Genomic DNA, 23,431 nt, shown 5'->3' with positions numbered 1-23,431 from the left:
TGAGTTGGGCTCCCAGTCAACGCAGCGCTGTGTGTGAGGCCTCCACATCCCAGAACCCGGGGTTATGGGCACGGACCTGCACAGGAAAAGACAAGAGACAGGTTTTGAGAAAAATCACGTTGGAGACACCCAACAGCTGCCTGGAGATCCAGCCACCAGTGCAGCCATGGGAGAAGCACTGATAAACTCGCCTGGAAGGACGGGGAACCCGGGGTGGAAGACATTGCTCAGATTTTGTGAGCGAAGTGTCACCCCAGGACACCTGTGAGGATCCCCCAACACCAGCACAGGAGACACAGCAAGAATTTCAAGTGATCATGTTTATTTACCCTCAAAATGCTTTATACCGACACCCCCCCACGCACCCCCCCCCCCCAAAAAAAACTTTTTCCCTGAGAACGCTCCACAGAAGGGGCTGTTCTTCCACACAGTGTTCAAACAGGAGCTTGAGCAGCACCTGGAGCCAGACAAGCTCCTGCTCCCTGTGGCGCGGGTGAGCAGAGCACAGGAGCGGCTGCTCCCACCCAGGGGAGCTCACGCCTCGGGAAGGAGCCAGGATCCAGCTACAAAGAGCTCCTGCTTCGGGAGGAAAGAGCTGGAAATGCACAAAGTCTTGCACTGCAGCACCAAAATCCTCAGGGATTGGCTCACATCAGCTCCACGTTCTCTTTAGACCTGAAGAAGAGATAAAAAAAAAAATAATCCAGCCTGAATGAAGAGCACTTTGACTCTGCATTGCTCCAGCTTTCACCCGTGTTAAGGAATTCCCTGCCACAGTGAGATTTTGGCTAGTTCAGGCCTGGCCTCAGCCCCATATCCGCAGGATTCATCCAACAGTCTCCAAAGAAAGGAGTCATCACGGACCAGGCTGCACTCACTTCAAGAGGGCTGGTGTGGTGCACCTGATCTCACCACCACTCTGCCCTGCAAATACGCTGCCCAATTAAGAAAATTTGCTAATGAAGTCAATCGTTCCCACCTGCAAAGCCCTGCACAGGCTAGATGATAGGTCCGGCCACTTCTAGCACAGGCACAGTAAGCCCAAACTGTCCTTTGTCCTCCAGGACTGGAGACCCCAACTCGAAAGACTGAATGCTTGGCAATTACCCACAAAGGGTGCTCATGGGCTCCGTGTCACGGCCTCCCCCATGACTTGGGCCCTAAGGAGAGCAAACCAAATCCTTCCACGGGCAACTGGGACTCTTTTAAGTTCTTTGCTTTTTCCAGTAAGGGAATAATTCCTGAAAAAAAGAGCCACAGGTAAGTGTCTGCACGCCAGGAATCGGTGTGTCAGATTCAGCTAAAGTAAACCCCAGCCTGCAAATCTTCATGGCACCTCTGCTCTCCGTGCCCAACATTTACCTGTTCTCTTGCTGGGAGGGGAGGTTCCACTCCCACCCCAGCCCTCCCGAAAGAACAAGGCCAGCACAGACTGTCTTCCAACTGGCCCCTCTCAGAGCAGGGCTGTACCAGCAAAGAGGCTGAGACCAGTCTGAATGTTAATTTTCCTCCTTTTTTGACCACAAGATCGGTATTCAGATCTGATGGGAAAGGGATCTGGAGGGCCAGGCTACAGAGCTCTGCCAAAAATGCTACATTCTTACCTCGGGTCTATTCGGCAGGCAGGGCATCAGCTGAGCAAGCTCTGAAACACCAAGCAACCCTGGAAGACATTGCAAGACCCCCCCAACATCAGCAGCAGGCTGCAGACCCAGAAGTACCCATCACTGACACACCCGCCCTAAAACCACCCTAAAATTCCTGAAAATTTATAGGAAGGGCGAGTGACAGCAGCAGGCAAAAGAGGCCCAGCAGTCAAAGACCTTCCCGTTGCTCTTGCATGTTGTTGGAGACCTGTAGCTACTGCAGGGAGCCACAGCTCTTGGATCAACACGCGGTCACCGCTGAGCTCACCTGGCAATGCCTGTTACAGCTGCGGGCAGCAGACGGAGCGAGCAGCCAACTGTCTGCTGGCTTTGGATCAGCCTGGATTCCCAGTTCTGCCACTAGCCAGGCCCAGCGACAGTGGAGAGACCCCATAACCCACCCGCACATGATCTCGACAGCAAGAATTAAGGGGAGTTGGCAGTTTTTAATGACTGCAGCGGTACCTGTAACAGGCCCTGCCAGAGGGTGAGCCTTGGCTGCGGGGCCCAATGCCCAGCACCAGCCTGCAGAGGGCCCAGGGCGCCTGGGCTGGGCTCCGTGCTGGCAGTGCCTGCTAGCCAAGGGCCAAGAGCTGCTGCTCGGGCTCCGGCCGAGGGAGGCTGTGCAGCCAACCCAGCTCCCAGCGTGCGGGAGACACCAGAGCCCGGCTCACGCATCTCACCTTCCCGGTGCTCCCAAGCCGAGGCCGCCATCAGCCGTCCCCCGCACCGGGCTCACCGCCGTGCCAAGGTGCTGCGGGGAGAACACAGCCTTGAGCTTTGGGTGACAAAAAAAAGCATCTCACACCAACCCAACCGCCACGACACCCGCCCCCTCCCACCTCCGCAAGCACCGGCTCGGACCCCAGCAGCAGCTACTGGGGCAGCCGCCCTCCCCCGGCCCCAGCCCCCCCGCCCAGGGCCGTGTAGTTTCCTGCAATGTTGCCGGACAGTTACGGAGAATCAAACTGAGCGGCGACCGTCAAGGAAAAACTCCTCGCTCTCGGCTCCTTTTTGACTGCATCTGCCACAGCACCGAGACAGACGCAGCTTCGACAGGGCCGGCCAGGCCCGCGCCCCCCCCGCCCAGCAGCCCCCCTCCGAGGCTCACCCGCGGCGGGCCCGGCCCGGCGGAGGGAGCAAGGCCCTTCCCGGCACATCGGAGCGCCGCCCGGCGGGGCGGCCCGCGGGGGGCAACGCAGGATGCCGATGCGGGGGGGGGGGGGGGGTGGGCAGTGCGGCGAGAGAGCCCAGGGGAGGGCGGATGGCGGCGGATGGCGGCGGATGGGTCCCACACTCCCCGACCCTGAGGCCCCGCGGCCGCCATCGCAGTGAGAGGCGGGCGGGACCCCGCGGCGGTGCTTTATAGGGCGGCAGCGCGGGCGCCGATTGGCTGCTGGGGCCGGGCCCTCCCGCAGAGCCTTCTGGGAGCTGTGGTTCGCGCCACCTGCCGCCACCGCGCCCCCCCGCGCCGCGCCGCGCCCTAACACACACGCCGTGCCATAATGCGCCATGCCATCCCGCCCTGTGCCATCACAGCTCGTGCCTTGCCATGCCATCCCACCCCATGCCATCCCATCCCATCTCACCCCATCCCATCCCGTGCCATCCCATCTCACCCCATCCCATCCCGTGCCATCCCATCCCGTGCCATCCCGTCCCATCCCATCCTGTCCCATGCCATCCCGTGCCATGCCATGCCATGCCATCCCATCCCCCCTCCCCAAAGGATAATCGCTCCCACCTCATCCGACAGCAGCAGGGAGGGTGGGGAAATCCCACCCCCAAGCCACAAGACCATGATTTGCTCTGGAGCTGGGCTGCGCACCGCCCCCCCCCCTCCAAAAAAAAAAAAAAAAAAAGAAAAAAAAAGAATCTCTGGTCTGTGCAGCACAAAGAATTTCCCTCTCCTCCTCCTCACCAGGTGTGTGTCAGGGGTTGCTCTTACAACAGGTGAAGGCAGCGGCCACCTTTTTCCCACTCCTTCCTCTGTTTTGGAAGGCAGGGGGAACACCCCACCCTCGGGGAATGGAAGGAAAGTTTCTTGGAAACAAAAGTCTTACCTGCCAAAACAGCACCTCTGCCTGGCTCCTGGCTTGTGATCCATAATCGGTGGAAAGGATTTGAAAGGAGAGCACCTGCCGGCTGGGTGGAAGGGGCTGCTGACATGCCTGCAGGCAACTGATGCTGAAGCCACAGCCACCCTGAGAAACCAGGCTGAAAAGCCCAAGACTGCGTCCTACCCCTGAGCCCTGAAGAAAGTGCAAAAAGGATGAGGGAGAACAATAGTTAGTTTTTAATCTCTTCTGAGCAAAATGCACAGATGAAAAAATTTACAGAGCTCGGCAATCAGCCTTTCAAGCTGGTCACCCCACCACAAACATGCCGGATTACCAATAAAATGAGCCCAGCACCCATTTAAAGCAGAGCTCTGGAAATGAGCCCCAAACCCTGCATGGCCAAGCTCTTCTGAAGACAGCTCTCTGCAAGCGGGTGGGGACAGGTTACAAGCAGCTGGTTCCGTCCTCCACCTCCTGCATGGATCTCGCAGCTGCTCAGCCAAGTCACGAGGCATTCCCTGGGCAGCCCAGATTCTCCTTGGCACAGCAACTTGTGCAAAGTGAACCTAGAAATCTCCCTGTCAAATCTTAGGGCAGGCCAGAAACTGGGAGCTCTCTGCAGCAAAAAAAACCCCACCCAAACAAACCCTCCCCCAAAATTCAAACCTTGGTAAAAATCAAGCGTTTGGGAAGAGAATCTTCCAAATGCTAAACTGGAAGAATAGCCAAAATGCTCCACTGAAAAGCAACGGATGGTCAGCAGACCTCAGCCCACCAGAAGATGAACGGAGATCCACGGAAGAGCAGAGAAAATCCCACTGTACGTCTGTGGTCAGCGAAGCCCTGATCAAACCTGCCGCTATGGCTGGGAGCTTCCCATCAGCCCCTTCCGCAGCGCGGGATGCTGAGCAAACGCTGGAAGAGGCTGCAATTCCGACCACCAGAGAGGTGGGAGCAGACAACCCACAGGGATGTGCTCTGTGGAAAACTCAGAGGAAAAGCAAGTATGAATTAGTGATCCAGGTGGGTTGCTGTGCCTGCGGTTCCTCAGGATCCCATGCATGGGATCCACATACAGCTCAATCTGTATTGCCTCAACCGCCTTATCTACCATTGCTTTGGCCCTGGAAATTTTACAGCAGAAGCAGCATGATATCATCTGAGAGAAATGGAGCGTGTGCCAAGCAGCACCCCAAAACCTTCTCACAAAACTGACTGCACTCGGTAAAACCATTTTCTTTTTCCAAAAGTAGCAGTATACTGCATTTAAAATTCATACCCTATCCTGCCACTGAGTTAATTTCATGTCTAAGCAAATCCCAAGTTAAATCCAGAAACTGGTGTATCCGGTATGCTTTACAAGATACACTGGGAGATAGCGAGGTTGGAAGGTAAAAATTCCTCTCAGATCTTGTTTAGCAGAAGCTGGGGATTAGCAAACCAGTAATAAGAAACTGAGTACACAAAGATCAGAGGCAAACATCTCCGTTCCTTAAAAGGGATTCAGAGAAATACCTAAGGGTGTTTGGTACTCCTTGGTGTGCGGGATGTGAACCTGCCTCCTGAAACTGGTCCAAGTAACAGGAATTTTCCCTAGTCAGACACACAGAGAAAACATCATTGCCGGCCCCCGTCAGATTCCTCCACCCACACATGGGGCTGCGCTGGTACTGACCCACATTTGCTAAATAAATGGTTTCAGGCTCCTCATCCCATTGGAAGCCAGTCAGAATCTCTCACAGGCCACCCCCAATGCTTACTGTCAAGCTTTTAATTAAACAGATGTTAATGGCAACAGGCCACCCCCCAGCTTTGCAGCTTATGCTTTGGAAATCACCACTTCATGCCCAACAGGAGTAACGCCCACGTCTTTCCAGCTCTGCAGTTGGCTAAACATTTTTCAGTCTGTGTAACTCAAATGGTAATCCCGGAGTCCCTGCAACTTAGAGTAATCTAAGTTGGATCATCGCATCTTCATCAAGCAACGCAGTAAGAATGTTTGAGTCATTTTTGTAATTACTAGTAAACGTTGCATGCTGAAAGGCGGAATACTTCATAACCTCAGTTGCAGATTTTGATGCAATTTTCAAGAATTACATAATCCCAGTGAGCGGTGATATCATCTGCCTTGGATTTCTTGCCTTTAGCACATAAAGATAAAAGCAGAATTTACCTTACTACACGGAGTCCTTGTCTTTCATCTTGTGTTACACTAAGTGGTAATTAATCAGGGCTTTTCCTGTAGCCATCCATGACAAACAAAATCCCACACTCTGTTTAACTTGGATTCCAAACCACAAACCCTACAAGATCCAGGTGACTGGCTGTTTTGTAGCTCCATACGAAAGTCTCTCTGTGCTTCAGATGCTGCAATAAAGGCCGGGAGCTGAAAATGAACATTAAGATGAATAAATAAGTGATACACAGAAAAAAGTGTGGAGAGATTAATAGCTCAACAGAACACTGGCTGGGATTCTCACAACAACCCCAAAAGGCTGGCTCACACATCACGGGAACATGGCCCAAAGCGTCATGTCAACCTCTCTCCTAAAAGGAAACGCGTGAGCTATTTTAAGCTCCACAGCACCAGTAAACAGGCTTCAGCAAGCAGTCTTTGCTGGCCTCTGCGCTCCCAAATTGTTCTCACATAAGGGCCCATGGGTCTGTGTACACACCACTCTCCTAGAAACTAGGGGGTTACGATGGATCGGGCTGATCATTACCAATTTTCTTTCCACCACAAAAACAAAACCAGAGAGCAAAATGCTTTTGCCACACGGCTGCTGTCGGTGTGGGGTGCTGCTCTGTGATACCTGCTCCACTGTCCTTTAGAGACAAGACTTGGATACGGTTGATCCATGCGGTAGGAAATATTACACAGGACAGTGATGCTGGCCAGCCTTAGCATAGCAGCGTAAATTATAGCGATAAAGTTAAGTGTGGCTTCAGGTCACCTCTCGTAGTAAATTAGCACTATAAAAAAATTTGGGGGGATAGGGAAGGCAGGTCCAAAACGGGAACGAAGGGCACACAGGGCACCACTGTTGCAGCACAGTAACAGAATGATCTAGAAAGTGTTTAACAGCAGAACATACCCCCTTCCCCTATTCTTTATGTCACCTCTGAAACACCAGTCTATTGAACAGGCACTTTTCAAGGAGAGGGGCATCATCTGCGCTGGCTGGCTACATCAGTAGAAAAAAAGCGCTCTGCTCTCTTCCACTTCTCTGCTGCCTCTGAAACATGACCAGCACACACAGGGAACACTCACTGCCTTGAATTCAGAGTAACTGAAGGTTAGGGAACTGTTAACAGCCCACAGCCCAGTCAGATGCGCAGCAGGAGGAAAAAATTCACAGCAAATGAGAATGCAGGGGTCCAGTAGTCCTCTAGTTGCACTTGTTCAGAAACATGCTAACTCCAGTATATGTCACCATTCCCCACACATTCGCAGTGCGTTTACCATTGCAGTTGAAAAAAAGACCACAGACTGACAAGTATATCATAATTATGGACACAAACAAAGGTGTAGTAGAAGTAGGTTTTATGAAAGTATTTAAATTTTGTGGCAAATCTCTGCATCAACATGGGCAGGGAGGCAACTAAATGCTTTGCAGTAGCAATTTCAGTTACCAAACTATTTCTTGGATAGACATTTATTACAGGTAGTTTATCTGTTTCTATTTCTCAAAGAGTTTAAGGCACAAAAGCCTGAAAAGGGCTTATAACATGTACATAAGTGCTATTATTTTCGCTTTCACCTCTAATGCAACATAATATTAGCTTAAATATATTGCTTGTCCATCCAGCTTATACAACATCCAGTAGAAAACTGCTTTCCACGTTAGCAACAATTTGTTGCACAATATATCAATTAGATTGCTCTGACCCGTTTTTGCTGCAAGATCTTCAGTTTCACCGTATTCACTCTGACAGGACAGTGGAAGACACTATGAAATATCAACATCTTAATGAGACCATCAAGGTGTGTCCGCAACGAAAAAAGGCATGATACACAAAATAACATTTAAACAAGGTTGCTGGTAAAAGTATTTTAAACTGCTTGACTGATGGGGAATTATTTCCTCGTACACAGGTGGAAAAGCAAGCCAAATGTGCGAGAGATCAGGTAGAAGGCATCAGTCTGTAGCAGTTTTGTAACGCTCCTTTCTGTCTTTACTGTCCAAAATGCTGTTCAGGTAGATTGCTTAAGAACACCGAGCTATAAAATTGCTAGCTCAAGATCACAGCTCAGGTTAAACAGAACTTAAGCTTTCATCTACACGGTTCTTCCCTGTACTCAAGTTACAGCAACCTTAAGCAGTCACTAGAAAGCTTTTGAGACATTTTTGTGTATTCAACAATGATTTTTTTTAAAAAAAACACATTCATGAGAGTTGGATCAAATGACTGAAGACAGTTAAATGGGCAGCAAAACAGAAAGATGGGCAGGAACCAAAATGCAAAGGGTAATTTTACTTAAAAGACCAACTGTTTTATTGTACGTTGGAGTAGAGTCTTTCCCCTGTGCCATCTCGTTGAAAGTTTATAAATTACAATTCCCAATAAGTATTAAGAGTTCATTTCAAGACAAAAGGAATAAAACTGCTGCAGTTCTAACTTTCACCATGAATAAAAGTTACCATGATGCTCCTACGATACTCATTCTGTACAGGGAAGGCCACAGTCCTCCTGTACTTCGAGTAACAGACCAGGGTGCAGAAAGGGCCACCCCTCACTACTGCAGGATCCAGGTGCAGCATAACAGTCCGGAGCGCACTGGCGGGCTTGTCACACAGACACAGCACCTCAGCAACGAGGCTATAACACGGCTGGAATCTCTGACGAGACAGTGTCCAAAGGCTGCCAATGACAGTCCATCAAGGCATCATAGAGCTCTTCACTCTGTTCCATAAACTGTTTATTTGCTTCATGGACGTCTAACTGAGGCGTTGGATCTAAAGGAGGAAAGACAGAGAAACAGGTCACATACCAAATGTTTTGGGAAAAAACCCACACCCTGTAAACATGTTAGTTCTATTAAAACAAATGGGGGAGGTCACAAAACATTCCCAGCACTTGCCCAATCATGAACCTGACTAGATCAGCCCTGCTAAATCTTTCTGCAATGGGATAAGAAATAACTACATCCAAATACGTCCCTCTTTCCAGTGGTGATTGCCCCCATAGTAGAGTCAACAGAGAGAACGCATACCTGCACCTCGCAGCCCAGTGTAGCCACTTAAACTGCCAAAGAAGGTGGGTTGGCACTAAGGCACCGGACTGCAAAGTGGAGGAGCGGAGGCGCAGGCACACGTTCCGTTCTGCTCCCTCCACTACAGGGTCAGAGTGGATGGCTGAGGACGGTAGCGTCTTACGCTGCTGCAACAAGAGTCACCAGAGCTCGTCTGCCAAAGCCTCGAACATCTCAAAGCATTTCACAGTTAGTAACCAAAGAAGTGCCAGCAACACCCAGTGAATTACGTACGAACATGTCCCCTACTTTACAGTTGAAAGAAATGTTTGTAAAGCAGTTTGGAGCTGGATAGCAACCCAGCGGGTACAATTCTGCTGCTACCAACGCACGCTTAACATTTCACAATAATTGACTCATCGTATTCCCCAAACCACTTGTAGGATGTAAAGCTCAACTAACACCGCCCACAATCTAATAGCGCAGGTTATCAGAGTAGCACAATCACATAGGTTAGTTAGTAAGCAGCTATTGGAGTGCAAAGCAATTAGCTGACTGAATGGAAAAACTACAAAACACATCAGGAATAAAATGCTTGTAAACATGTCCGGTTTTAGCTTTATCATGCTGTAATACATCACAGGAGAACAGAATTAAGAAAAAGGAATGACACACTGGCAATAAGTTATTTCAGTTTCCTATAAATTCCAACATATTAATTTAATCAATGAGAAAAAGACACCCCAGAGATACTCTAAGTATAGTACGGGTCTGTTAGTTTCAGACGAAGAAAAGCTCTCCTGTAATGCTTTTAAAAGCCATTAAGGGTTTTCTCACTGACATCATTACTGATACCTACAGATCCTGTAAAGAATCCAGCTGCTTTCTGCTGTTACCATTTTAATTTTAAAATTTTTGATGATATGAGTTTTTTTTTTTTAAAGAGAAGGACAAGATATACTGCATAGTGCATATTCCACTCCAGACAGAAATTTGGAACTGCTAGGACAAAATTAATTTTTCTTGCAGTAATAAATGAAAACTGCTTCTATGTATATCTAAAACCTCAATATGGTTTAGCAGTTCATTTCAAGCAATGGCTGCTAAAGCAAATATTGTATCAGTGTGCTAACATATTATTTATTTTTTTAAACTAAAAGCACAGTGAAATATCCTGGGCTCCAAATTCCAAGATTTTACAGAAAAACGGAATATCCACATTGGTTTTGTGGTACACCAAAAAAGTACTAAAAAAAAGGATAAAAGTTTTGCACACTATAGAAGATTAAAATCTCAATGCTAGTGAAGTCAATTAGTTTCAGTCCTCACAAGGTTCAGACTAGGGACACCAACTGCACAATAAGGATGCAATTGTGCTAGGTGATATGATAGTGACCCACAAATTTTCTCAGACCTCAGATTTACTCAAAGATAAAGGTATACTATACATGGAAATTAAGGGTCAATTTGAGAAAGAATATCTCTAATCAGAACAGACAGACAACTTAGATTAGAATTCAAGAAACGTACCTTCCAATGCATCCTCACCAACTTCTTCATATGTCTGCAAGGGAAAACAAAACCCTTAGGTGAGCAGATATTTATCTTTCCTTTTACGAACATCACTTGTTGATTACTGCTGTCATATACTGACTTTTGTATCTGACTGATTACAACAGAATTCTTCACACACAAGCCCTGTGTTCCACTCCCAACAGACTCCATGGGGGAGATCCCACACTAAACTTCTAACAGAGGCAGCATTTCTTGAAATTCCTGTGGTGAAGCTGGGTGGCTGTCTTGATCTCTTCTATTCTCCAAAACAAGGCTTACGAAGGATCCCAGCAGGCAGTCTTTCCACTGCCTGTCCAACTGCCCTTATCAGGAGAACCCTTCTACTATGACAACTATCTTAAGAGACCCCTTGTGTCCTCCAGACCTTTTCACCCCTCCAGTCCCGGCAATATCCCCACATAAGGCAACAGTATGTGCCAGGGTCCGCTGAACAGTTTTGCTTCCTCATCAAGTAGCTGTATTAAGACCCCAGAGCTTGAAGATAAAATGTGCCCATCACTGTTCTGTAAGCTATATCGTGTTTCTGTGCTAACAGATCACTGAAGAGTGAGTACATCGTGCTGTCCTACCTGCATTGTGCTCTGCGTGTATCCATACTGGGGGTAGCTGTAGCTGTAACTGCCTGTGTTCTGGTCATAGCCCCACTGGGCATAGTAGTTGTGATATTGTTGGTAATATTGGTTATAATTATAGTTGTACATCTGATTGTACTCCATTGGTTTCACACGATTACTTAAAAAAATAAAGCAGGAATAAGTTGCAAATAATGCAGAACAATTATGAAAAAAAGCACTGAAATAGCTTAAGATACAACATGGTAGATAGACAAGGCTTAGTCTAACATGCAAATTTCAGTCTTTAAAATGTATTTGCTATTTACTGCAGCAGTATTTATCATTTGCATACATTTGCAGAAAGAAAGAAGTGGTTTAAATTTAATGCCCTTTCCTGTATTCATACTCATCTTCATTAACAAACACTGCTTTCATTCTCTAGGAGTTAATTTAGTATCACTTTCTGGCTTTGGGAAGAGAAGAGTTCAGGACTATGAGCCTCAGTTTAGAACAATCCTGAACCATGATCCAGATTCTTGGGTCCCTTTTTCCTTCTGGATGAAGGTAAGTACTCTTTAGCCTCCTGAGACAAGGTACTGAGTCTTGCTTTACATGAAGAGTTAAAGACTTAGAGCCTTGCAAAATAACTGGTGTTTTCTTTAGTAAGAATGAACAAAAACCTCTCCCTTCTGCCACTATCACAGAGAAGCCTAAGCAATGACTCATTGTTCTCATTTTCATTGAATTGGGTGGTCTTCAATGCACATAGTTGGAAAAGCTCAAGAAGTAAAAAGGACTACAAGTAATTAAAAAACCATAAACTTAAATAGCCTGTGAGCCGACTAAAATTCCCAAGTGGCAGCATTCCCAAGGAACTAGGAGTCCCACCTGATTATCAAGATCTGAAATAATGAGATGACAAATATTGTTTGAAAATGAAAATGTCACACATAAAGCTATGTCTAATGATGAAATCAGTGAGAAGTAGGAAGAGGGAAACAATCTTCTCACCACAATACACCCCTTTTTCTGCTTTTCTCTTCCTTATCCCCCCAAGACTTCTGAGGTCACTGAAAATCTAAATATTATTCAAATAGGGAGCAATTACTATTATTCGTATTACCCTAGTGCTACGAGCCCCAAGTCAGACCAGGATCTCATTGTATCAGGTTCTGAACAAACACAGAAAAAAAAGTTAATCCCTGCCCCAAAAGACTTATATTTAGTAGACATTATAATAGAATTAGCAAGGTAATTGAGCTTTGCTATCCAGAAATCAATAAGCAGATTTAGACTATTTCAATTTAATGCAAAGGAATATATACTTTAAAAATAATCATATTTAAATACAGTGTGTGTACATGTGTGTGTATTTAATAATGTATATACAGTTAAAAACAATGTAAAATTCTTAGTCTTGATCTAATGTTGTAATTTTTTTGAATTTCTGTACATTCTGATACTCTAGCTACTTTAGTATTTTTGTTGGTATTCACTTTGTGATGGAAACATCCAAGAAATGTACCCAAACCACTAAAAGACATTTAAAAATACATGGGATTTACATCACAGTGCTGTTACATAAATGTTCGGCTGCTCTTATACTCACGCTTTTGGTATAGCCACACTCAAGCGTACAGGTTTAGAGCCCAACCCCACAGCTCCTTGACACTCTGTCAGCGCTCTTTTCTGTTCCAGTTCATCCGTGAATTTCACGAACCCGTAACCTCTGCAGAGATACAGAATAGCTCATATCAAACATAACCAAAAGAGCCATGCCACTTTTCAAAAAAACGTTTACAGTTAAGTCAGAATTGTTTTTGAAAAACACAGCAGATGAAACACTTTTGCTAGGGCTGTCCCTGCTTTTAGTAGAGATTAAATGATTCTGCCTTCCCGTTGCTTTTGCAAAATGCTTGAAACTGTATGTCTAAGCTTTGGTAGTACTTTCAAGGGCTTGATGAAATTAAAGTAATTCTTTGTGCCGGTGGATTCTGAGGAACTGGAAGTGAACTAACACAAGACACGTCAAAATGCATGAACAAACAGTAGTAAAGCCTCAAATCTATACCGGGAGGATACAGATAATCTAAACAGTTGCAAGTCAGCACAGGATTGACAAGACATAGGCGTTGTTTATATTTAAAACTGCCCCACTGTGAAGGAAAAAAAGCCATTGCTTTTCTGTAGGATTGATTGAGATACACTTTCCAATCAAGTCCCTTTTTCAACAGGAGAATATTCAAAGAGGCTTTCTGTTACTCCTAACAATGGCACGGCCCCATCAGCATTCCCAAAAGTGGACCTGAAAAGGAGCTCTTAACATCAAGTTAAAGCTTGCTCTGACAGCACACAGCCAGCAACCCCTCGACTGCAGCAATCCTGCACTGTGGTGCTAGCAGTATTGTACGGCAGCCAGACCAAAAACATTAATTCCCCTCCAAACCCAAAGGTCCTTGGCGTGGGATTCTGATGCTGTAGTGAGTCAGAAGCAATGCAACAGCATCCAAGAGGGCAGTGCCAGGATCCCAAGATGGGATGGGCCACCTCACACAGCAGAAAGATCAAAGACTTAGGTGTGGGAGGGAAAGAGGAATCCATCTAGGCGAAGGAAGGAGTTTGGGAGGGAAAGGGCTTGTCTACCTGGGGAAAAGAACGAGCTGTAAGCAAGGGTGTAAATTTACAGCATATTATCTGTTCTGTGGGAACTCTTAAACACCATGTAACACACTATTTTGAAAGCGGCATCACCTAGTACTCACAGTGGGTCCACACTGGAAGTTATTGCAGAGCAGTCTGTGCCCCATAAAATGCTGTATCTTGCATAGCAAACTATACACACAAGTCCAAATACCTATTTTTATACACGTATGCATGTATGTACATGTACTCCTCACACACAGACCAACTGGACAATTAAGCAAGAGCCAAACTCTGCATGGGTACACATTCTATTTAACTTGCCCTCTGCAAAAGGACTGTGGCAAATTAAACCGGTGCAAGTCAACTTTTAAGTTAGTTTAAGTCAGTTTTAGGTGTTCACACACAAAAGCGTGTAAGTTTCTAAGCTGCTAAAGACTCCTGCAGCCTTTCAGATGGGACCAGAAGTGTGCAAATGAAACCGGGAAGATTGGCAGTTCCAAAACAGAAACGGACTGATAAAGAGTTGGATGGTGTGGACAGGAATAGATGCTGGGTGCACAAGGGAGACAGTGATTCTTCCAAATTTTCCACTTAAATTTTTTCCACACCAACGGCTAAACCAGATTTTATTACAGAATAAAACCCACCAAGAAATCATTTCTTTGTGGCCAGGACCTCCCTGGCAGACATTCTGTCCTGTCCTTGCAGTCAGGAGACGCCCCCCACCCTGCACCCTCAGCAGAAAGCAAAGAAGCAGCCACAGCACTACAGCATCAGGCTCCAAGTTCCTGTCTTGCCTAGACAAGAGGTGCTGGGAGGTGGCCTTCTTGATCTAGCAGCTCTGGCTGGAAGGGCCAGGGCTTCACTAGGCACGTCCACAGGCCCTGGGTTCCTCTCTCACATCACACCAACACCTGCAGTTGCCTCAGCCTTGAGTAACAGCACAAGTCACAACAAAGCCCATGGCAGCAACACACTGGCACTGCTAGGGGAGACAGCTGTGCTCTACCCAGCAATAGGACTTTGAAGTCCCTGCTCCTTCCCCACTTCCAAAGCTACCACAGATTCTTTTTCCCCGAGGTCTGCACTTACAAGCAGTTCCCAAAGCCCAACTAATGGCCCAACAGGCGTCACTCGACACCTATTTTACAGGCAGAGATGGAAGCAGGTGCAGCAAAACAAGAACTGCTGAGTTTACACCTCTGAGGAGGAGATGGCATCAGGAGCCCACCCTGGCAGTGTGAGTCTCAGGTGAGGTGGCAGTAACAGCACGAGCACTTAAGTCAGAGAGTGAGCAGCTCTACAAGAGGTTCAGGTTGCACACGAAGAACTTCATTACTAGGGGCGTAGTGCAGCTTCAGGACAGGCTGCCCAGACAGGCTGTACTATCTCCATCCTGTGAGGTTTTCCAGGCTACACAATTCATGGCTGACCTGATCTAGGATTGGCAACAGTCCTGCTCAGAGTTGGAAGTTGGACCAGAGACCTCCAGAAGTTCCTTCAGACCAACTTGTCTAAGACTGAGAAACCTTACGTGAGAAAGAAGGGAGAGCTATAGCCATGTTCTAAGTCTTGTCAAAACATTCTCATAGGTATTACATCAGAATATTGTGTTTCATTGAAGTCGTGTTCTGTTCTGAAAACCAGGATGCTTACCAACTGGTCCCTCTTCTAGGAAAATAGTTTCATTTTCTGCTATTTAGAAAATGTTTTAATAACGTTAAGAAATCTGACTTTTTGACACCTGTTTTTGGCGAGACGTTTCCAGTAAAGATAAACAAGGTGGCTACTAAGTACCTGACAATGAATCATAGCGTTGTTTGCCCTACCCTATTTGAAACAAAAACCTGTAAAGGTTTCACAGGAATACACACTCAATAACCTAAAGACTGAAAGAGTGCAATTCCATTTGAAAGTCCAGAAGACAGTGTTTCAAGATTACTTGGGCATTTTTCAGCATTTTCAGAAATGCAATAATGTACTGCCAACACACGAAGGGCATCAAACTGACAGAGGAGTGACAATACACTGTGGAGACTATCAAAGCCTACTGTAGACTGAATGTCCAAGACATTGTATTTTAAGATTACTAAAATCTAAGCTGATGGAACTATTAATTTTTCCCCTTGCCGCATTGTATCTTTCCTGTTGCTGCATGTAAAGTGAAAGAAACGAACAAATAAAGAAGATTACTTACTTGGATACCCCTGCCTGGTCCAAAACAACTTTTCCACCTCTACACGATGGATAGACTTTAACAAAAAATTCATATAACATGCCATCATCCACATCAGGAGTCAGGTCTCCCACAAAAAGTGAATATTCTGGACTAAAGAAATCAAAATAAAATATCTTAAGCACAATCATACAAAAAAAAGGCATACTGAGTGACAGCTAACATTTGACTTCAGAGAAAAGTGACATTAAAAGACCATTTAATGGACACTTTAACATGTTGCCAGTTAAGTTGCTTAGGTGACTAAAATTTTTATTGGCACAGCTTTTTCAAGTTAATTCAACCAGCACAACCAATCTACTCAATACTGCTTTTTATCAAATATAGATAATTTAATTGCTTAGTTCTCACAGGGTATCTCTGGATTTCTAACATGGCAAGAAAACATTAATGTCTCATTTATAGATTTTCTATTTCCAATATATTGATCTTAAATTATAATAAAGAAATTAGATAACTTTGATGCTACAAAATTTAAATACCTGAAAAGAGACTCCTGACAAATCTGCTGTGCTACACCAAAGGCAAAGCATACAACTGACAGGCAGTTTACGTTATCCTGCTTCTGCTAAAGACTGGCAGTGATGTGCTTGTGGGTTTACAGATTTTGAATACTCTTTGAAAGGCAACTGATAAAGAGACATTAAGCAGGCAAAACTAATATTAAATATTGAGCATTTACCTGTTATCGGGCTGTTTTCCATATGTTGCATAATTCAATTTAAATCGCTTTGCCTGAAACAAGGCAAAAATGAATCCATACATTCAAATATTCTCATACGAATCCAAACAATTAGGAAAAAATACAATAAGCTGATTTTACACAACTTTCTTAACGTTGACAGATGTTCAATGCTGTCAAGCCAGCCAGCTAAGATATCAAGGACAACATTTTACTTGATGTCAGTACAGTTGTAACAATGAAAATCAGCAAAGAACCTGCACCAAGTGGTTTTGCCTATCTTTACTTCAACAGTTTATAAAGCTAGCTAGAGACAAGTGAACCTTATATAGCATCCAATTTTTTTGTCTTTAAGGAAAACAAAACAGAGATACTAACAACAAATATTAAAGGAATTCTAATTTTAAGGTCTTAAAAGGAAATGACCACACAGACCATTGGACATTTGTGATTTACACAAATACTGGCAGACCAGAATCTGCCGCACGGGAAAATAGAATCAATCCCTGAGTCTGGAAGTATGGCTAAACACTTTGCTCTGGATGATTTGCTCATTTACTAAGATCCAAAATTAAGGTGTTTTTGAAAGAACTACCTGTCATTGGACACTGGAGGCCTCCCTAAACTTTGCACCTCATTTTATTTTTTAAACAAACAGGAAAGGAAAACAGAATAGGCCTTTCCCAGGAAAGCAAGCCTACTGTGAGTCCACGATCTAGAGATCAGGACATTTGTTTAGTATAGTGGAGAGCCTACTGTGCTCCTGTACCTATGATGTATTTTCTTCCCTCAAAGATAGCGTAAATAATTATTGGAAAATAAAGCAAAGACTTAACTCTAGGCTATAAACATGCTCCTTGCATGCTTGCATTCACTGGTGCACAGTGGTACACAACTCTCTGCGAACCATTTACAAGCTAACACAAAATTTAGATTCCACTCTGAAGCACTTTCAACTTTTTTTGGATCTCAATCTTCACTGCAATATTTTAGATTTAAAATCAATGAGACACTTGAAAGTACTTCCACTCAAATGGGAACTGGGGACACTTAATTCTGTAAAACAGCGACAGCAACAGCACCATGGCTCTCTGTTATTCCTTTGGCTGATTTGGTATACAAAAATAAATCAAAGAGCGAGCCACACTCAGTTTTCTGTAAACAAGAGATAAAGTATCTAAATGCAAGAGATGAGCTGGACAGTTGCCTGCTGACTGCACTGATTTAGGCTGCCTACACTGGATCTCTGTCTGACATCTGCAATTCTCTCTATGAGTTCATATAAATTATCCCTCCATACAACACTGCATTTTGAATTAAACCATGGATAAAGACAGGTATTCCCGAAACTAAACTTAAATTATTATATTAGTCCTTGCAAGAGCTCCTCTATTTGTTTCTCTAGTGACTGTAGAAGGCACCTAGGAAGATGAGCTTCCCTTAATCACAGGCTCCAATTTACATGTTAAACAGGACAGGTGAAACAGACACCTCTAGGCCTCTCATCTACCCCCTTCAATGGGGAACACCATCCTCTCGGGAAGGCTGACCAAATAGCTCAACCTGAAATTCCCCGTTTCCTCCTCAGGGTATTAACTACACTGAAACAGGCATCAGTTTACCTTACTATATCACACCGGAACTGAGGTGATTCTAGAGCTGCTTTATGAACCAGTCATCCTAGCTACTGCAGCCAACTTCTGCGGGTACAACGGACAGCTGTGTCAGCCATCCCATTTTAATCCACTACACATTCGAGTCAACATCCTAAAATTAGCCTCTATGACTATTCCTCCTCTTCTTCCTAACCACCTAGCTTTTATGTATCTGAGACATTTGTTATGTATGGCAATTATACAATGGTCTAGCTCCTTCTGCACTGTAAATACGTTTAAATAACTTTTGTTTGCTAAAGGCCAGGAATAACGCAAGGCTTAGAAGTCATGTTTGTCTTGCAAATCAAAGTTACTCAAAACTCAGTGTGAATTTGCAAGTTCAGCTTGTACATATGTAACAACATACACACTGTAACAAATTAATATGGAACTACAAACGGAGAGAGACAGGAAGACTGTGGTAGGTACACTCAATCTATGTTTTGCTTGTTCTTCTCTGGTTTCCTATTAATCCAAATTTGGTAATAGTAGAAATGCTTAGAAATAAAAAAACACACCAAAACATTTTTATGCCTTGATTTTATCCAGACATTCACATGGAAATTAGTGGGTTTTTTCAACAATTATCTGAGCAAGAACATTAATAGTTTTATGTTCATTACTTTGAAGAAAAGAAGAATCCCAGTTTGCTAACCATTGAATTTGTCTGTAATCATTCAAAATACAGGTTTAATACTATCTATTCCTTCCCAGTTTAGGTTCTCAACTGGCTGATTTCATTTACTTACCGGTGTAGCACCAGGAAGCGGTTTTCCATTGATTTTGTGTAAACATTTCTCTGCAGTAGCTAGATCTGCAAATTCTACAAAGCAATAGCCTGCTGGAATTCTGAACACAGAACACAGGAGAGGAGACAGAAAGATTTCAGATTTAAAACACATTTGAGGAGGAATATTCTATTTTTAGATGACTGGTAGGAAATTTGCTATAGTTGCAATACTTTGAACAATTTCTTTTTCAAAGTATAAACATTAGCTACCAAAAAGAAGATAGCAAAGTAATCCTGGATCTCAAGTGAAGTGATAGCCCCTACTTACCATTAAGTCATGTCAACATAAGCACATGGAAAATAGTTTTGCTCACAGTTAAGTTTACTTCCTACTTTCGTTGACTATAAATTTCCCCACCCAAGTTTAAACAATTGAAATCTCAAATTACAACATATACAAGAATATAAAATGACTTTATTCTGTATACAGTCGCTCATTTTATTCCAAATGAACTCAAAAGGTTCTCATATTGCTCTTCCTAAGTCAGACTTCCCACCTCTGCCATCATCACATAGCTGCACTAGTGCAATGAACAACACGGACTAGTCACTGAAGCCTTTAGCCCAGGAGGTGTAATTCCCAGAGGGACTATATGGCATACATATGCCACTCCGAGTAAGTGCTGAAGCACTGCAGGATGAGGGCCAAACCTTGGTTTGTTGATGGGGAGGTTGAAGAGCCAGCAATTCTGCTCTCCATTGCTAGCATCAATATACCCATATTGTTGGCAGCAATGGTGAAAAGCTCAAAGGGAAAAACCACTCCAGTATGGACAGGATCACAGCGATGCCATGCAGAGGGCAAACGGCTCAATCCAAATGCACTGGTAGAACAAACTGAGAACAAGCATAAACAGTTACCCTGTCAACCTGTTTCGAATGATTTTTACGCTCAGTACAAGCTCTCCCATGGTGGCAAAGGCTCTTGAAACAAAGTTTTCATCCATATATGGCTCCAGCTATAAAAGCAAAAAAAAAAAAAGTTAGACCAGGGCATCTACAAAAAGGAGAATATATGTGTCAATGTCACCCTAAGCAGTTAAAACATTATTGAGAAGTATTTTACCCTTACACTTCAAAAAGAAGACTCATTTAAGAGGGTCGATGCCACTCAAAACCAGCAGGCATGCATGAACCAGGCTCAACAGTCTGCAAAGTGGAACCCAAGAGACAGCATGAATTTCAGAGAACAGGGAGCTTTCACAGAAGGACAAAAGCCACTCAGAAACATACAGCAACAAACTGAGCGTTCACTACATGGAGCAGGGGATAAGGAGATGGCAGGCTCCTTCTCTATTTGCAAATGGAGGCTGGGCCAGCGCTATCGGCATGGCATAGCCCAGGGTGCTATGACTAATGGGCAGTATGTGGCAGGTAACGCAGCCCCCACCGAGCTGGGGTAGGGGTTTGCAGAGCTGTGCCTACCTCGCATAACCACGCAGGTATGCTGGGCAGCACTGGGAGGGGAGAATTCTAATCACATCCCGCCATAGCTCTGCGTTTTGTACTGCAGGTGGGTGCACTGACCGTGTCTATGTCACAGGTGAGAGGGTCATGTCAGAGTGTGTGTGAAGTGCAGGGCAGTGGTACTGTGAGAGTGAACACGCTGGAGAGCAGGTGTCTGTATGGTGTAAGGGACTGGAAAGTATGAAATGGCACTGCAATTCGGATCAAATATATGATGAAGGGACCGAGGGAAAAGGATGCCTCTCTGCGTAAGAGAAAGTGGAGGGAACTGATTGTAATTAAGGTTTTGTGCAAAAAAACATACTGATGGGGAGCACCACATACGACAGGTAACATGGGGCCAGGGTGTGGGGGAAACATATATAGCTCCATATATGTAAGTATATATACCTGTGTAAGACAGATGACCTCATGGTAACTGACAGCCCCCAGGCATGTTTGTGTGTCTGTCAGGTACCAGGTGGCTCCATCACTTGTGTGCATGACAGAACGTGCAGTATCTGATAGTGGGTGACCATATTGCACTTGCATGTGTGAGTGTAAAGCAGAAATGACTCCGTTACATGTGCCAAAAGCAGGAGGCAGCACTACGCCGTACAGACATGCCATGCAGAGGGTGATCCTGTGGGGTGTGTGTACAGGAAAGCCAGACCCATAAAGGCAACAGGTGACTGTTTGGGTCTGTATGTGTGTGTCTCAATGAGCCGCAACCTGCATGTGAGAGAGGTGACTGAAAAAAGATGGCCTTGTGATGGAGAGGTGGTAGATAACCCTTTGTGTGGGTAAAAGAAACTCCAGGGAGTCCGCTTGTGTGAGTGGCAGGCAGTGGAAGACTCCCTAATGTGTCAGTGTTCATGCACAGTACAATGGCAAACCTGGCGTGCACGAGTGTGTGTGTGAGAGGGAAGCACCCAGCAGGATCCTCAGCGATATGCTGGGTTGTGTGTACACACGCAAATGTGAGAGACTGTGGAAGACTACAGGGCGAGCAGTACTCTACAATATGCTGGTGTGAGTCTGTAAGAACGGGTCTGGAGAAAGATGCATGTGCAAGTAACAGGCAAAGTGAAAACTCTGATACACAGAGGTAACTGTATGCGCATATCTGTACGTATACGCAGGTGTACACAAGCATGGGGCAGGCAGCAAAGACACTACAATACAGCGTGCATGAATGTGTGTGTACAACAGCAAGCAGTGAGGGACACAGGTGCATGAGTATGAGGGTGTCTGCAGTGTGTGTGAAGGGAAGACAACAAGGGACAAGTGGGGTGCGTACTGCCATGTGAGTGTGCCTACAGCATGCACGTGAGCAAGCAGCGAGAGACAACCTAGGGTGAAGAAGCATCTGAGTGTGCTGCCAGGTGCACATGTAGGCAGGAATGAGGGAAATACTAGAGTGCGTCAGTGCTTATGAGTGTGTGTCCATGCAGGAGAGTGCAAATCTGTGTCAGCATGTCAGCGTACCCACAGGTGTGCGTGTGTGTGGGGCAGGCAGTGAGGGATACTCTTGGACAGGTGCACATAAGCATGCGAGTGCCTACAAGCGTGAGCACAAGCGTGTGAGCCTAGCAGCACAAGCATGAGTGCGAGCATGTGAGTGTGTAAGTGCCTTAAAGTGTGTGACCATAAGCATGTAAGTACCTACAAGCAGCACGCTACATTCAGCATATAAACGCGAGAAGCATGCAAGCGTACAGGCTTGTGAGTACATGAAGGAGCGTGTAAGTGCCTAATAGAGCCTGAGCGCAAAAGCCTGAGAACATGTCAGTGCCCACGAGCGTGGCTGCCCACCAGAGCGAGCGCAGGTGGCATGGGGCACTGGTGGGAGTGCCATGAGTGTGTCTGTGACCATGGCTGCGGGCAGGCCACCAGGGTCACTCTGGTGTGTGTGTCTGTGCCTGTGAGTGTGCAACTGCTCACAAATGTGTCCGCCAGGCTGAGGTTAGTGTCTCTGTGTGCTTGTGTGTCAGCCTGAGTGAGTGTGTGCGTCAGCCTGCGTGAGCCTGCCAGCGTGCACAGGAGAGCGTGTGTGCGAGTGTCAGTTAGTTCGGGAGTTTATGTGTGTGTCAGGGTCTGTGAGGCTGTGTCAGTGCACGGGGGTGTTGGTGCGCGGGTGTCAGTCAGTGTGAGGGTGTCAGTCAGCCAGTTAGTTGGTCGGTGCGAGGGTGTCAGGCAGGCAGGCAGTCGGTTGGTGAGAGGGTGTCAGTCAGTGAGGGTGTCAGTCAGTCAGGTCGGTGTGAGGGTATCAGTCAACTTGAGGGTTTCTGAGTGAGGGTGTCAGTCAGTGTGAGGGTATGAGGCAGTCAGCTGGTGTGAGGGTGTCAGTCGGTGGGTGTGAGGGTGTCAGTCAGGGTGAGAGAGTCAGTCAGTCAGTGGGTGTCAGGGTGAGGGTGTCAGTTAGTAGGTGTGAGGGTGTCAGTCAGTGTGAGGGAGTCAGTCAGTCAGTTGGTAGGTGTGAGGGTGTCAGTCAGTCGGACAGGGTGAGGGTGTCAGTCAGGGTGAGGGTGTCAGTCGGACGGTGCGAGGGTGCCTGGGTGAGGGTGTCAGTCGGTGCGAGGGTGACAGTCGGTCAGGACGGTCAGTGCGCCCCTGCCCGCGGTGCCCCCGGGCCCGGCCGCTGCCCTCCCGCCTCCCGCCTGCCAGGCCGCCCCGCTGCCCGCCTCACAAAGCCCCGCGCGGGTCCCGGCCGGACACTCACGTCCCCCATCCACAGGCTGGCGGCCATGCTGCTCCCGCAGGCCCCGGGGCGGGTTCAGCGGGGCCGCGACTTTCGCCTCCCGGCTCGGCCCCGCCGCTGCCGCCGCCGGCGCCGCCTCACGCCGAGCCCGCGGCCCGCTCCGTCGCCGCGCTGCCCCGCCGCCTCCTCCGCGGCGCCCGGCGGGCGGAGAGAGCGGCGCCCCCGCCGCCACGGGCGCCCCGGCCCGCG

At 46.3% G+C, this 23,431-nt stretch overlaps 1 protein-coding gene, 1 long non-coding RNA gene and 4 other non-coding genes across 9 annotated transcripts; all 6 read right to left on the bottom strand.

Annotated features, from left to right (window-relative positions):
* Positions 1 to 365: 365 nt before the first annotated feature.
* LOC106112558 (uncharacterized) lies at positions 366 to 2,969 on the bottom strand. Of its 2 annotated transcripts, none has more exons than XR_008746655.1 (5): positions 2,758 to 2,969; positions 2,330 to 2,400; positions 1,605 to 1,663; positions 980 to 1,241; positions 366 to 675 (listed from the first exon to the last, which is right to left on the bottom strand). It is a non-coding gene; the product is annotated as an uncharacterized LOC106112558 (long non-coding RNA). The 2 variants fall into 2 exon arrangements; XR_008746656.1 differs by having other exon boundaries at positions 1,108 to 1,241; positions 2,758 to 2,957.
* LOC114012423 (small nucleolar RNA SNORD99) lies at positions 798 to 868 on the bottom strand. Its single transcript, XR_003554846.1, has one exon. It is a non-coding gene; the product is annotated as a small nucleolar RNA SNORD99 (small nucleolar RNA).
* LOC114012421 (small nucleolar RNA SNORA61) lies at positions 1,449 to 1,566 on the bottom strand. Its single transcript, XR_003554844.1, has one exon. It is a non-coding gene; the product is annotated as a small nucleolar RNA SNORA61 (small nucleolar RNA).
* On the bottom strand, positions 1,768 to 1,898 carry LOC114012420 (small nucleolar RNA SNORA44). The gene has a single exon (XR_003554843.1). It is a non-coding gene; the product is annotated as a small nucleolar RNA SNORA44 (small nucleolar RNA).
* LOC129784251 (small nucleolar RNA SNORA16B/SNORA16A family) lies at positions 2,569 to 2,713 on the bottom strand. The gene has a single exon (XR_008746723.1). It is a non-coding gene; the product is annotated as a small nucleolar RNA SNORA16B/SNORA16A family (small nucleolar RNA).
* Positions 2,970 to 7,233: 4,264 nt separating the features above from the next.
* Positions 7,234 to 23,409, bottom strand: TRNAU1AP (tRNA selenocysteine 1 associated protein 1). 3 transcript variants are annotated; one of them, XM_055800245.1, is made up of 10 exons: positions 23,204 to 23,407; positions 20,108 to 20,184; positions 19,897 to 19,994; positions 18,995 to 19,094; positions 16,591 to 16,643; positions 15,870 to 16,001; positions 12,639 to 12,758; positions 11,045 to 11,207; positions 10,431 to 10,464; positions 7,234 to 8,664 (listed from the first exon to the last, which is right to left on the bottom strand). In XM_055800245.1, the coding sequence occupies exons 3-10, from the start codon at positions 19,980 to 19,982 to the stop codon at positions 8,528 to 8,530; spliced, it is 825 nt and encodes a 274-aa protein (XP_055656220.1). In that variant the 5' UTR covers positions 19,983 to 19,994; positions 20,108 to 20,184; positions 23,204 to 23,407; the 3' UTR covers positions 7,234 to 8,527. The 3 variants fall into 3 exon arrangements, 2 of the variants coding, with proteins under 2 accessions (XP_055656220.1, XP_055656219.1); XR_008746601.1 differs by lacking the exon at positions 20,108 to 20,184 and adding an exon at positions 8,922 to 9,088 and having other exon boundaries at positions 8,528 to 8,664; positions 23,204 to 23,409; XM_055800244.1 differs by lacking the exon at positions 20,108 to 20,184 and having other exon boundaries at positions 23,204 to 23,408.
* Between the last annotated feature and the right edge of the window lie 22 nt (positions 23,410 to 23,431).

The sequence above is a fragment of the Falco peregrinus genome, chromosome 3 (genome assembly GCF_023634155.1).
Source record: "Falco peregrinus isolate bFalPer1 chromosome 3, bFalPer1.pri, whole genome shotgun sequence".
NCBI lineage: Eukaryota > Metazoa > Chordata > Aves > Falconiformes > Falconidae > Falco > Falco peregrinus.
This window is presented reverse-complemented; position numbering and strand designations above follow the sequence as displayed.

Excerpts from the sequence above, each read along its gene's own strand:
- TRNAU1AP (XM_055800244.1), bottom strand. The coding sequence starts at position 23,230 with ATGGCCGCCAGCCTGTGGATGGGGGAC. Across the intron at positions 19,995-23,203 it reads CCAGCCTGTGGATGGGGGAC|CTGGAGCCATATATGGATGA; the intron begins GTGAGTGTCCGG and ends TTGCTTTTATAG. Across the intron at positions 11,208-12,638 it reads AGTGTGGCTATACCAAAAGC|TAATCGTGTGAAACCAATGG; the intron begins GTGAGTATAAGA and ends TATTTTTTTAAG.